Source organism: Stegostoma tigrinum, chromosome 27 (assembly GCF_030684315.1).
Source record: "Stegostoma tigrinum isolate sSteTig4 chromosome 27, sSteTig4.hap1, whole genome shotgun sequence".
In the NCBI taxonomy this organism is placed as follows: Eukaryota; Metazoa; Chordata; class Chondrichthyes; order Orectolobiformes; family Stegostomatidae; genus Stegostoma; species Stegostoma tigrinum.
In genome coordinates this window covers 45,890,612-45,905,114 of record NC_081380.1, presented here as the reverse complement: position 1 = coordinate 45,905,114, position 14,503 = coordinate 45,890,612, and the positions used below count along the sequence as shown (strand labels likewise).

The 14,503-nt window shown below is 46.6% G+C and overlaps 1 protein-coding gene across 1 annotated transcript; it reads right to left on the bottom strand.

Moving 5' to 3' along the window:
* Window positions 1–2,317: 2,317 nt before the first annotated feature.
* LOC125464485 (vitronectin-like) lies at window positions 2,318–12,983 on the bottom strand. The gene is made up of 8 exons (XM_048556841.2): window positions 12,849–12,983; window positions 11,705–11,821; window positions 10,639–11,139; window positions 9,306–9,445; window positions 8,032–8,188; window positions 7,792–7,941; window positions 4,613–4,873; window positions 2,318–2,589 (listed from the first exon to the last, which is right to left on the bottom strand). Exons 1-8 carry the CDS (start codon window positions 12,907–12,909, stop codon window positions 2,471–2,473), a joined length of 1,506 nt encoding a protein of 501 aa, XP_048412798.2. The 5' UTR covers window positions 12,910–12,983; the 3' UTR covers window positions 2,318–2,470.
* Window positions 12,984–14,503: the final 1,520 nt, after the last annotated feature.

The following is a 14,503-nucleotide window of genomic DNA, read 5'->3' as shown; positions in this document are numbered from 1 at the left end:
CTCAGGAAGTTAATTCCACACACGAGCCACCCTCTGTAAAAAAAAACCCCCATCGCTTTTTGAAATTTTTCCGCTCCCACCTCAAAAATATGTCACCTCTTCTTAAAATTCCCCTCCCTACAGAAAACACTCCTGCTATTCACCTTATCTGTACCTTTCATTATTTTATAAATCTCTATAAGGTCATCTCTCAAGCTACTATACACCAGTGAAAAAATCTTGATTAATTGAGAAGTTTATGTTAGAAACATGGAAGTCAGAGCTACAATTAGATGTTAATTTAACAACTTCTCTCAAAGAGGAACTGAAATGTAGAACCAAAGAGGAAATTGCTGGAAATACTAAGTAGGCAAGGCGTCACTTGTGGAGAAAAAGCGATAGTGGTAAGGTTTCAGGACAATGACATTTCATGAGAGTCAGTGACTAATCAATCTGAGGAAATCCTTCAGGTGAACAGTAGAAAGAATGAGGGATAATGGGAACTGCAGATGCTGGAGAATTCGAGATAACAAAGTGTGGGGCTGGATGAACGCAGCAGGCCAAGCAGCATCTCAGGAGCACAAAAGCTGATGTTTCGGGCCTAGATCCTTCATCAGAAATTAACTTTGTTCAAAAATGTTTAGAGACTTGAGTTTTGAAAACAGGAAAATGATGCAAACAGTTTTAAGTTTCAGAAGGAAACTAAGAAAATCAGCTCCGAGCAAATGTATCCCCATGACTTAGACTCATAGAGTTATCCAGCATGAAACAGATCCTTTGGTCCAACCAGACCATGCCAGACATGATCCCAAACTAAACTAGTCCCACCTGCCTAATTATAGTAGAAAGAATGAGATGTGATTCTAGATAGACATCAGGTTCTTGAGTGAGGATTCAGAGACAGGGGAGAAGGTGAATATTGTGGGATATGGGGAGATGGTGGGTGGGGATTTAGCAACATGGGGATAGGTGGGTGGGTGAGGATTTAGGAGGATGGGGAGAAGGTAGGCAGGTGAGGAATGAGGGATATGGGGATAGGTGGGTGGGTGAGGATTCAGGAGGATGGGGAGAAGGTAGGCTGGTGAGGAATGAGGGATATGGGGATAGGTGGATGGGTGAGGATTCAGGAGGATGGGGAGAAGGTAGACAGGTGAGGCATGAGGGATATGGGGATAGGTGGGTGTGTGAAGATTGAGGGTTATGGGGATTGAAAAAATGTTTTACATCTGTTTAGACTTCCTCTGTCATGCTAAAGAAACCTTTTATTTAAGTTCTTGAACACGAATAGCTTGTGGAAATGTGCTGGTGCATTGGATAGAGTCCCTGCCCCAAAGCCTGAAGTTCCGGGATTGTGTCCCACTCCAGGACTCGATAATGAGGGAAGGTGCGTTCATAATGAAACCAAACAGGTTGAGTATTGAGTTATATATTCTTCCAACGCATTAATGAGAGGTGGTGAGAGTGGGAGAGATCCCCTGTGTGATATAAAGAAAGTTACAGCCTCCACTGTTGCTCAGGCTACAAACACAAGTAAAAGCATATTGTCCATCATGTCCATCATGGGCCTCCTGCACTGCCACAATGATGCCACCCGAAGGTTGCAGGAACAGCAACTCATATTCCGCCTGGGAACCCTGCAGCCATATGGTATCAATGTGGACTTCACCAGTTTCAAAATCTCCCCTTCCCCCACTGCATCCCTAAACCAGCCCAGTTCATCCCCTCCCCCCACTGCACCACACAACCAGCCCAGCTCTTCCCCCCCACCCACTGCATCCCAAAACCAGTCCAACCTGTCTCTGCCTCCCTAACCGGTTCTTCCTCTCACCCATCCCTTCCTCCCACCCCCAGCCGCACCCCCAGCTACCTACTAACCTCATCCCACCTCCTTGACCTGTCCGTCTTCCCTGGACTGACCTATCCCCTCCCTACCTCCCCACCTACACCCTCTCCACCTATCTTCTTTGCTCTCCATCTTCGGTCCGCCTCCCCCTCTCTCCCTATTTATTCCAGTTCCCTCCCCCCATCCCCCTCTCTGATGAAGGGTCTAGGCCCGAAACGTCAGCTTTTGTGCTCCTGAGATGCTGCTTGGCCTGCTGTGTTCATCCAGCCTCACATTTTATCATCTTAAAAGCATATTGCCACAGAAATGCAAATTCCTTGGGGGAAGGTGTGCAGGAGGCATTTAATTGGCTAGCTGGTGTGGGTCAGATCAGAGTGATCAGACTAGGTGCGATCCTGGTTCAGACTGGGAGTGGATTCATGACCTGCCCCAATTTTTTTGGAGACCACGATGCATGGATCAGAGCTTCCTTTGGACAGGGAACTCAAGAACTGGTGCAGGTTTACCACGTTGGTTTTATTTGCAAATGAACGGATTTGCTACATTGAAGACATTTGCATACGACAATTACTGAGGCTGTTTTTGATGACCCAGTTAAAATGGCATGTTCCCAGTGTGGAGCTTCTCCCATGTTCCGGGACTCTGGTTTTATTCATGGCTCAGATGCACGTCCATACACTTGAACCAGTATGTGGCGATGGATCGTGGGTAAGAGGGTCGAGCATCTGCCACTTGCTTCGTCTCCAAATCCACTCGGTAATATTGATCTGGAATTAGAAAGTCAACCAGATCCTCAATTACATGACTGAGATCTTAGTTTGAGTTTTCCCAGTGTTTTAGGTCTGTGGGATGTGGGTGTCATTGGCCATCCAGCATTGACTGCCAAGCCCTAGTTGTCCTACAGAAGGTGGGAGTCAGCTACCTTAACCCGCTGCAGTCCATGTTCTATAAGTTGACCCACAATGCCCTTCGGGACGGAATTCCAAGATTTTGATCCAGCGACCCAGGTATGATATATTTCCAAGTCAGGACGGTGAGTGGCTTGGAGCAGAACTTGCAGGGGGTGAGAGTTCCCATGTATCTGCTGCCTTTGTCCATCTTTTTGGAAGTGGTTGTGGGTTTGAAAGGTGCGGTCGATTGATTGATTCATTCATTGTCACGTGTACTGAAGTACAGTGAAAAGCTTTGTTTACGATCAGTACAGGATCGCAGGTGAATTTCTGCAGTGCATTTTGAAGATAGTACACACTGCTGCTTCTGAGTCTCGGTGGCGGAGGGAGAGGGATATTTGTGGATGTGGTGCCAATCAAGTGGCTGCTTTGTCCTGGATGGTATCAAGCTTCTTCAGTGTTGTTGGGGCTGCCCCCATCCAGGCAGGTGGGGAGTACCCCATTGCACTCCTGACTTGCAGGTGGCGAACAGGCTCTGGGGAGTCAGGAGGGGAGTATTCCTAGCGTCTGACCTGCGCTTGTAGCCATTGCATTAATAGGCAAGTTCAGCTGAGTTTCTGGTCAATGGTAACCCCTCACTCCAAGATGTTGATTTTGGGAGATGGTCTATGTTTCGGTGTTTATGTAATGCCATTGAATATAAAACTGCAGTTGGTGGATTCTTTCTTGTTGGAGATGGTCTTTGCCTGGTACTTGTGTGACAGAAATGTTAGTTGACAGTTATCAGCTCGAGGCTGTGTAACTGTCCAGCTTTTGCTGCTTTTGAACATGAACAGCTTCAGTATCTGAGGAGTTGTGAATGGTGCTGAATGTTTTGCAATCATTATTGCACATCCTTATGGTGGAGGGAAGATCATTGATGAAGCAGCTGAAGGTGGTTGGGCCCAGGACAGTACCCTGAGGAACTCCTGCAGAGATGTCCTGGCGCTGAGGTGACTGACCTCCCACAACCACAACCATCTTCCTGTGTGTCAGGTATGACTCCAGGCAGCACAGCGCTTTCTCTATGATTCTCATTGATTCCCATTTTGTTAGAGCTCCTTGACATCACACTTGGTGAGATGTAACATTGATGTCAAGGGCAGTTACTCTCATCTCGCCTCTGATATCCACGTTTAAAAAGAGGGATGGGGGTGTATTTCCCTGAGTTTTGGGGACTTTTTCTTCATTTATTCATTCATGGGATAAGGGTGTTGCTGACCAGGCAGCATTTATTGCCCTTCCTTAATTGCCCAGAGGGCAGTTAAGAGGCAACCATATTGCTGAGGGTCTGGAGTCACATGTAGGCCAGACCAGGTAAGGATGGCAGTTTCCTTCCCTACAGGACATCAGTGAACCAGATGGGTTTTTCCAACAATTGACAATGGATTCCCAGTCATCATTAGATTCTTACTTCCAGATATTTATGGAATTCAAATTCCAGCATCTGCCATGGCGGGATTTGAACCCAGGTCCCCAGAACATTATCTGGGTCTCTGGATTAACAGTCCAGCGATAATACGACTAGGCCAATAATACCACAGCCCTAAAAGAAAAACATTTGGGATACGTTTTCCCAGGGTTTGGGTTTGGGGATATAATGGACACCTGCAAACTTGGCCAAAGGATTCTGGGTGTAATTGTGATGACCCCTGTAGTCACACAGCTGACTCATGCTCCTCGTATGAGCATAACCTTGGGTCCTCCAGAAAGACTGCCCTGTGCTCTCTCACAATGCACATCCCCAAAACTCCTCAATGCTAAAGCAAAGGAAGCTATGTGGTGGGTGGGGCGGGGGGGGGGGGCGGGGGTGGTGGTGAATGAACCTTTCAGGTACGAACCCCACAGCTTCATGTGTTACCTTTCACAAAGAAGTAGACACTCTGGCTGGGGATGAACGAGGAGAACAAATCCATTTCCATGCTGGAGGAGTGCTTCCTCCACTGTCCTCTCCTTTGGTTCCACCTCAAGGGCTTCTTTGGCTTCTTTGGTTTCTTTGGCTTCCTCCGGCCAGATCTTGGGAATTGGCGGATGAAGAACAGTTTCCCAATCATGGCAGAATCCACGTGGCCCGGGATCCCACGCCAGTTTTTTCTGATGGACTTGGGTCCATTGGCACCAACTGCAAAGTACAGCATGGGGCAGGAATCAAATCAATCCGGGTTGGGGGGGGGGAGGAACACATGAGGCTCAACCTCTGGTTGGAATTATAGCTGGAAAACACAAGAATCCAAACTGACCAGAATCAAATATGACCATTCAACCTGTCATATCTGTACTAGCCCTGTCACAGCAACTAGCCCAGTCCTACTCATACACCTTCTCCCCAGAGAAGTATCGAATTCACTCTTGAAATCCTGACTGAATCTGCCTCCATCACATGCTCACACGTTCCAGATCCTAACTACACCGGAACTTCTTCAACTAATTTCCTTAAACTTGTGCCAACTTGTTATCAATCCTTCCACCAATAGGAACAGCTTCTCTGTACCTACTCTGTCCAGACCCTTCATGGTTTTGAACAGCTCAACAACTGAATCCCCTCTTAAACTCCATTTCTCTAAGGTAGGAGATAGCAACAACAGGAGACAATTAACCTGCTCTAAAGCAATAGATTGTCATTTTAAACACTAGAATGAGTGTTCACGCATTGGGACTGAACCCCCTTCCAGGTTTTATCCTGGCTGGACTTCAGGAATAACAGGGCTGAACTGAGGTGAGGACACATTTATTTACTCTATTTTTTAAATTCACTAATGGGACGTGATTGTCACTTCCTGGGACAGATCTATTGCTTGTCCCTAGTTACCCCTTGAGAAATTGGTAGTGAATTGATTTCTCAAACAGCTGCAGTTCATGTTTTGCATGTGAATCCACAATGCCATTACAGAGGGAATTCCAAAATTTTGGAATCCAGTGACAGCGAAGGAACATGTTTCCAAGTCAGGATGGTGAGGGGCTCGGAGGGGAACTTGCAGGGGATGGTGTTCCCATGTATCTGCTGCCCTTATCCTTCTGGACGGAAGTGGTTGTGGGTTTGGAAGGTGCTGCCTGAAGATTTTTGGTGAGTTTCTGCAGTGCATCTTGTAAATAGTACACACTGCTGCGACTGAGCATCGGTGGTAGAAGGAGTCGGATGTTTGTGGATGTGGTGCCAATCAAGCGGGGGCTGCTTTGTCCTGGATAGTGTCACGCTTCGTGAGTGTGTAGGAGCTACACCCATCCAGGCAAGTGGGGAGTATTCCATCGCACTCCTGACTTGTGCCTTGTAGATGGTGGACAGGCTTTGGGGAGTCAGGAGGTGAGTTATTCGCTGCAGTATTCAGCCTCTGACCTACTCTTGCAGCCGTTGCGTGCATGTGGCAAGTCCCACTTCAGCTTCTGGTGAATGGTAACCCCTGGATGTTGATAGTAAGTGGTTTTTGTTTCATTTTTCATTCACGGGATGAGGGCATCGCTGGCCAGGCAGCATTTATCGCCCATCCCTAATTGTCCACAGGGCAGTTAAGTGTCAACCACATTGCTATGGGACTGGAGTCACGTGTGGAGTTAAATGGGTTGGATGGCAGTTTCCTTCCCTAAAGAATATTAGTGAAGCAGACGGGATTTTACAACATTTGATAATGGATTCATGGCCATCATTAGATTCTTAATTCTGGATATTTATTGAATTCAAACTCCACTATCTGCCATGCTGGGATTCAAACCCAGATCCCCAGAATGATATCTGGGTCTCTGGATTAAACAGTCCAGCGATAATACCACAAGGCCATCACCTCCCCCAGCAATGGTAATGCCATTGAATATGATGGTTAGATTCCATGTTGCTCGAGTTCCATTACTTTACTGATGATCAATAGTAGACTGATGGGATGGTAATTGGCTGGATTAGATTTGTCCAGCTTTTTGTGTCCAGGACATTCCTGGGCAATATTCTACGCCGTTGGGTATATGCCAGTGTCACAACTATGCTGGAATAGCTTGGCTAGGGGACCGGCAAGTTCTGGAGCCGTACTGTTGCTGGAATGTTGACAGGGCCTGTAGCCTTTGCAGCATCCAATGCCTTCAGCTGTTCCTGAGGTGAGCGGAATTGGCTGGAGACCAGTATCTGTGCTGCTGGGGACTACTGGAGGAGGCTGAGATGGATCATCCACTCGGAACTTCTGGCTGGAGGTTGCTGCACTGATATGCTGGGCACTTCCATCATTGAGGTTGGGGATATTTGTGGAGCTTCCTCCTCCAGTGAGTTGTTTAACTGTTCACCATCATTCATGACTAGATGTGACAGGACTACAGAGCTCAGATCTGATCCTTTGGATCCAGTTCTATCACTTGCTGCTTATGCTGTTTAGCAAGTAGCCCTGTTTGGTGGCTTCACCAGCTTGACCCCTCATCCTCATGTATGCGCGGTGCTGCTCCTGGCATACCCTCCTGCTCTCTGCATTGAACCAGGGTTGATCCCCTGCCTTGATGGTAATGGTAGAGTGGGGGAAATAACAGGACATGAAGTTACAGAGATGAAGTTGCAGATTGTATTTGAGTACAGTTCCGCTGCTGCTGCTGAACACCCTTATGAAGACCTGGTCTTGAGATGAATAGGAAGGAATAGAGGCATTTGGATCCTGTAAGTGAAGACAGTTTTAGTATGGAAGGGCACAAAGACTTGGAGGGCAAAGGGCCTGTTCCTATGCTGTATTGTTATTTGTTCTAAATCCCATTTAGCACGGTGCTACACGATGGAGAGGAACCTCAACACAAATATACTGATGGAAAAGATACTATCTTTTTAGCACAGCTTGTGAACCAAAAGCAACAGGACACTTTCCCCTTGCTCCCTGAAATCTACCCAACAACTGAGTCCCCTCAATGCAAAGAATAGCCTTTCCCCAATCTGAATCACATCCAATCCCCACATTCAGACTCAACCAAGATGAAACTATGAATGGCAGCCCTTCTCTCCCTGCAAACCCAATTAGAATCCAAAATTAGTCCACCAACATGACAGGAATGGAACCAAGGGGCTGAATGGTGTGGGATTACCGTTTGAAGTAACTTGGAACAGGCTGGTAAAGAAATCCTCCCAACTGTTGTCTATATCAGTGTATCTCAGAAACACATCAGAGATGGATGAACTAGCACAGTCCATCTGGCTTGGCTGGGTCTGGAAGATGTATTCCCAGTAGACATTCCCTGGAAAAAAATCAACCAGATGCTCAGTCAGTTCTTGTACTAAGAAAGGTAAAGGTCATTGGGTGAGATGTTTGATGACATCCTTATTACCTTTGAAGAAATAAACTCGCTCTTTTCCATCAATATTGTTGGCGGGCACTGCCAGTGTTGCATCAACATTGTTTGGAATGCCAGGGAAACCATGCTTGATCAGTCTTGGGAAGTCACGCTCCAGAATTCCATCAGAAAACCGCCAGTAAGAATCACCCTGAAGTAGCAGGGCAAATATTAGAATCACAAAGAGCTCACCGCTTGCTGGACTAACACACAGATACAGCATCGCAGAGTGAGCCAATTCTCAAGCAAGTCACACTTTTCAATCAGAAAACACCAATCACAAAATTCCCGGGTAACAAATGCTCCATCTACATGGTCCCCACCAAACACTCTCAGGACAGCGATAGCACAGGGTTAGATACAGTACAAGCAATGTTTAATCACAGAAAGCCCCTGGAAAAACAAATTGCTCAGAACTAAGTGCCTGACAGCAGACTGTGCTGCCTGTAGCAGGAGGGGATGGTGGTTTGGTGGTAATGCCAGCAGAGTGGTAACCCAGGCTAATTACCCAGTAGACACGGGATCAAGTCCCACAACGGCAGCTGGGAGCATTGCCATTCAACGCAGGAAATCTAGAATTGGAAGCTAATCTTAGAAACAGTGATCATGAAACTACCTTCCACCAAAATGCCCTTCTGGTTCAATCATGCCCGTATGGAGGGGGGAGCCTTACCTGGAGTGGCCTACACTTAACTCCAGACCCCTTGTGATGTGGGTGACTCTGAAATGGCTGAGCAAGCCACTCACTCGAGGGCAGGTCAGGATATGCAGTTTAAAAAAAAAGGTCTTGGCAGAAAATCCCACAGCTCATGAAAAGAAAGTAAACAAAAACCTCTCCCAGTACTCACCACCAATGATTTACACATCACTCCCAAATTGGGGGCCCATTCTTGTTTCCCAACTCCCCACCCCAGCCCAGGCTCAGCCCTTCCTCTGTAACCTTCTCCAGCCCCAGAACCCCACCATCAACTCTGCACATCTCCATACCAGCCTCAAGATAGTCCAGATTTCAACTGCTTCAACAATGGTTCACTTCCTGGTTGTCAAACTCAGGGAATCCCTTCCCGAATCTCCAGACATCTCTCCCCCTTTAAGACCCTCCTTGTAGCCATCCTCCTTGGTCCCACATGTTCACTCATGTGTCCTGGGACCACACCCACAGTTCAGCGTGACACTGTATTTAATAACTGTACCTCTGAAGGGTCTGTGATAATTTAATGCTATATTAGTTCAACGTGTTGCTCTTCACAAACTTTAGAAATTCACACCTTGAAAATGTAGGTTTTCCCCTCACAGTTAATGCGTGTGAAGGCTGCATCAATTGGACCATGCATGCCCCACACCTCACGTATCAGTCTGGGGTAGTCTGAAATAACACTGCACTTGTCCAGCTCATAAAAGTATTCTCCTGGAGAGGGAGAGAAAGATAGAGAGGGAGACAAATAAGACAATAGCACATAGACTCATACAGCTCACACACAGACCCTTTGGTTCAACTCATAGTTAGACACAGAGTAAAGCTCTCCCTACATGGTCCCATCAAACACTCCAAGGACAGGGACAGCACAGGATTAGATACAGAGTAAAGCTCTCCCTACATGGTCCCATCAAACACTCCAAGGACAGGGACAGCACAGGATTAGACACAGAGTAAAGCTCTCCCTACATGGTCCCATCAAACGCCCCAAAGACAGGGACAACACAGGGTTAGATACAGAGTAAAGCTCTCCCTACATGGTCCCATCAAACACCCCAAAGACAGGGACAGCACAGGGTTAGATACAGAGTAAAGCTCTCCCTACATGGTCCCATCAAACACCCCAAAGACAGGGACAGCACAGGGTTAGATACAGAGTAAAGCTCTCCCTACATGGTCCCATCAAACACCCCAAAGACAGGGACAGCACAGGGTTAGATACAGAGTAAAGCTCCCTCTACACTGTTCCCTGTCAAACACTCCCAGGAACAGGGGCAGCACAGGGTTAGATACAGAGTAAAGCTCCCTCTACACTGTTCCCCGTCAAACACTCCCAGGAACAGGGACAGCACAGTGGGGGAGAGAGGTTAGATACAATGTGAAACTCCATCTTCAATATTCCCATCAATATTGTCAGGATAGGGCAGCATGAGGTTAGGTACAGAGTAACCCTACAACCCAAACAAAATAACTGATTCACTGTGAAACTCCCCTCTCTTCCCTTTGGTCAGCACATGGTCATTTGGACGGTGTACAATGGGGCTGAGTGTGGACCGATGGTTATAGGGTGGGGAGATATATTAATGCAGTTCGTTTGAACACGGCCAAACCCACAGGATCATAGTGCATCTTAACATTCAAGGTGGACTGTTCAAAGGTGATATCAGGGAGCATTTCCTCACACAAAGGAGTGGAAATCTGGGGGAACTCTTTCCCTGAGACAGCAGGGAGTCAGTTTACACATACACGTCCGAGATCAATCACACAGGCAAATTATTTGACAGGTTGCTAATTGAAGTGGGTAAAACATGTTAAACTGCAGGTTAGCCATGATTAACATGAATAGCAAATGGACTTGAGTGGCCGAATGGCCTCCTACTAATGATCCTTGTTCAGAATCATACCCTGGAAAGCGTAGATCGATCCATTCTTGAGATCAGTGAATGCATCAATGGGTTGTTTACTGGTGCAGAGATCAACTGGTTCAGGCTCTGGTTCTGGTTCTGGGTCCAAACACGGCTCTGGTTGTGGTTCTGGGTCCACACTTGGGTCTTGTTGTGGTTCTGGGTCCACACTTGGGTCTTGTTGTGGTTCTGGGTCCAAACTCGGGTCTCGTTGTGGTTCTGGGTCCAAACTCGGTTCTGGGTCTGGCTCTAAACTCGGTTCTGGGTCTGGCTCCAAACTCGGTTTTGGGTCTGGCTCCAAACTCGGGTCTTGTTCTGGGTCTGGCTCCAAACTCGGTTCTGGGTCTGGCTCCAAACTTGGCCCCAGCTCGGGCCCCAGACTTGGTTCTGGCTCTACTGTGGCTTCCATATAATCTGGTCCGGCTGTCCAATAGTCCACAGTGGGGGAGTCCAAGGCATCAGCATATTCATCCTCAGCCATGTGGAACACATCCCCACGAACTGCAACTACAGAGAACAAGAACATTACAATGATTCACAAACAGCATATGTTTATCGATTTCAAAATTACTGATTCAATGCAGAGCAAATTCTGATGAAGGGTCTCGGCCTGAAACATCAGAGGGTCAGTGCTGATGGAGTGGGCACTGTCAGTGGGTCAGTGCTGAGGGAGTAGGCACTGTCAGAGGGTCAGTGCTGATGGAGTGGGCACGGTCAGAGAGTCAGTGCTGAGGGAGTAGGCACTGTCAGAGGGTCAGTGCTGAGGGAGTGGGCACTGTCAGAGGGTCAGTGCTGAGGGTGTGGGCACAGTCGGAGGGTCAGTGCTGAGGGAACGGGCAGTTTCGGAGGGTCAGTGCTGAGGGAGAGGGCACTGTCGGAGGATCAGTGCTGAGGGAGAGGGCACTGTCGGAGGATCAGTGCTGAGGGAGAGGGCACTGTCGGAGGATCAGTGCTGAGGGAACGCTGCGCTGTTGGAGGGTCAGTGCTGAGGGAGAGGGCACTGTCGGTGGGTCAGAAGTGATCATGTGCACATGTGTGTCTGTGTGCGTCTGTGTAGTTTTGTTACCTCTTTTACAAACAGTATCATAATCCTCGCAGCAGCTCCTGTAGAATTTGCACAAGTTGTCACACTGACATTTCACCAATGGAGTGAAGCTCTGGTCACAGCGACCAACGCAGGACCCTGTAAAACAACAACCACATACTGACTGTAAATCATCTGAACCAGTTTCTATCACAACACAGGCAGCCAATGAAACCAGTCGCTTTGTGAAATACCAAACAGAGCAGCCATTTTATGCACTGTAAGATCGCAGAAACAGTGGTTTGGTGGATAGGTAGGTGAGGGGTCCGAAGCACTCGCTGATCTGTGATTAGTAACATGGAACCCTTCACACTCAGTGGAATACGCAGATGGCGCTACAAGTCAATGTCTTATCTGAAACATACAAGATTCTTAGGGTAGATATGGAAAGGTTGTTTTCCCTTGATGGTGTGTCTAGGACCAGAGGCATCATTTCAGAACAAGGTGATCAAAGATGAGGAAGAGCTTCTTCTCAGAATAACAGAGTCATGCAGCACAGAAACAGACCCTTCGGTCCAACTGATCCATAATTCCAAACTCAACTCGTCCCATTTGCCTATGTTTGGCCCATATCCTTTCCTGTTCATGTACTTGTCCAAAATCTTTTAAATGCTGTTACTGTACTTGCACCTACCACTTCCTCTGGCAGTTCATTCCACACACTAAGCACTCCGTGTGTGAAAAAAATGCTCCTGGGATCCTTTTAAATCTTTCTCCTCTCACCTTAAATATATGCTCCCTAGATTTGAACTCCCCTACCTGGGGAAAAGGCCTTGGCTACTCACCTTATCTATGCCTCTCATGATTTTATAAAGCTCTATAAGGTCACCCCTCAAACCTTTACACTCCAGTGGATAAAGTGACAACACTATGGGTCCACCTACACCACAGGCACAGTTGGTCCTTCAGGAAGGCAGCTCACCAACCCCTTCCCAAGGGCAATCAAGGATGGGCAATAAATGACGGCCAGGCCAGCGATGTCCACGTCCTGAGAAAGAATGTTCACAAATCTTGCTCCAGTGTGAGTCCATTTCTGTGTCAGTTATTGCTTTACCCAAACTCTCTGGTCTAGCAGAAGGTGTCACTGCCAACGGAGATCAGGAAATTCAGAAAGCAATTGCCTTACCTCGATCAGCAGATACAGTGCTGAGGAAGGAGCAAGCAAGAACTACAATCATGGGCTTCATAGCTGAAGAGAAGATTCTGCTGAAGCCTGGAATTAGAGTTTAGGATTTAACCAGCTTGTGTTTGGCTTTTCAGGACACTTTGTTTAAACTATTCTATTGATTTTAAGTAATGTTTAATGGTTGACACAACAATCTCATCGATTCTCCTACAAGTCCAACTATAAGAACATATGTTTGTTTATCTTGTTGTACCCTTTGCTCCTGAAACCCAACATTTAGCCCAAATCTTGATGTGTTGGCAATTCCAAACAGGGCTTTTCGGTAAATGTTTTTAAATAAACATACGGTTCCCCTGTAAACCATTAATCTTCACTGACTCAGCAACATTTCTGTTTCATGAATTGCACAAGATATCAGCCAGGTCAGAGTTTGAGGACTCAGGACGGTTTTGGGTGCTGGATTACAGGAGGAACATTCAAGTTCTCATGCTAGTGTTTAAGCACTCTCAACCAGGGCCAAAATTTTATTTGTTATTGTGCTGCTGTTCCAAAGTGAATGAAAATTCTGCTCAAACTCATTCATAACATTACAAACATGCAATCCTCTATGCACCAGTGCTACTGGGAGTGTCAGAAAATACAATTCTCTGATTTCTTTTCATTAACAAGTGAAGTATTTTAAGAGCGGTGACCTGGTATGGTTACTCCAGCTGGAAATGAGTGTATTACAAATTATGATAAAGTCTCCATTCTGACAGTTTTTGCGGTGATAGTGTGTTATGTTAATTCAGGGAGTTTGATAGTCTCTGAGATTCTGTGGCAACATATATTTTCACATGAATTTTGATGTCTGCAGCTATGGGTGGTGATGGTACAAACTCCATTTTCTTTCTATGACACATACAATCACGCATTTCTCCCCCACTCTTAGCACCTGCCAATTGTCACGAAGGGGAAGGGTTTGCAACATGTAATGAAACAACTTTCTTTGGCCGTTTAAATCCTGGTTGGGACTCAAATGCTGACCTTCTGACTCAGAGGCAGGGACACTACCTGTTGTTCCATAAGCTCTCCAAGGCAGGAGGCAGTGGTGGACCATTAATGTCATTGGACGAGTAAACCAGAGGCCTAGACTCTGGCAACATCAATTCAAACCCCACCACTGCAACAAGTGTAAGTTAAATTTAGTTATAAATCCGGAACGTTAAGATAATAAGGCAATAGTGATCATAACAACTATAATCGATTGTCATAAAATCCATCTGGTTCACTGAAGTCCTGTAAAAAAGAAAGCCTGCTGTTCTTACCTGCTCTGGCACTGTGAAGCTTCAGGGTTCTCAGTGTAACAATACACAGTCAGACAGTTAGGTTTGAGATATACAGGAATGTCTTCACCCAGAAAGTGAAGAGCCTGTGCAATTCTCTGCCACCACAGAAACCTGTGGAGACCAAAGCGCTGAATGTTTTTAAGGAGGAGTTATATATAGTTTTTAGGGTTAAAGGGATGAAAGCAGGAAAGGGGACTGAGTTGGGTCATCAGCCACAATCATATTGAATGGCACAGCAGACCCAAAGGGCTGAACGCCTATTCCTCCTTTGATATTCTATGTTTCACCTCAATCTGATTCCACAGTAAATGTGGTTGATTCTGAACA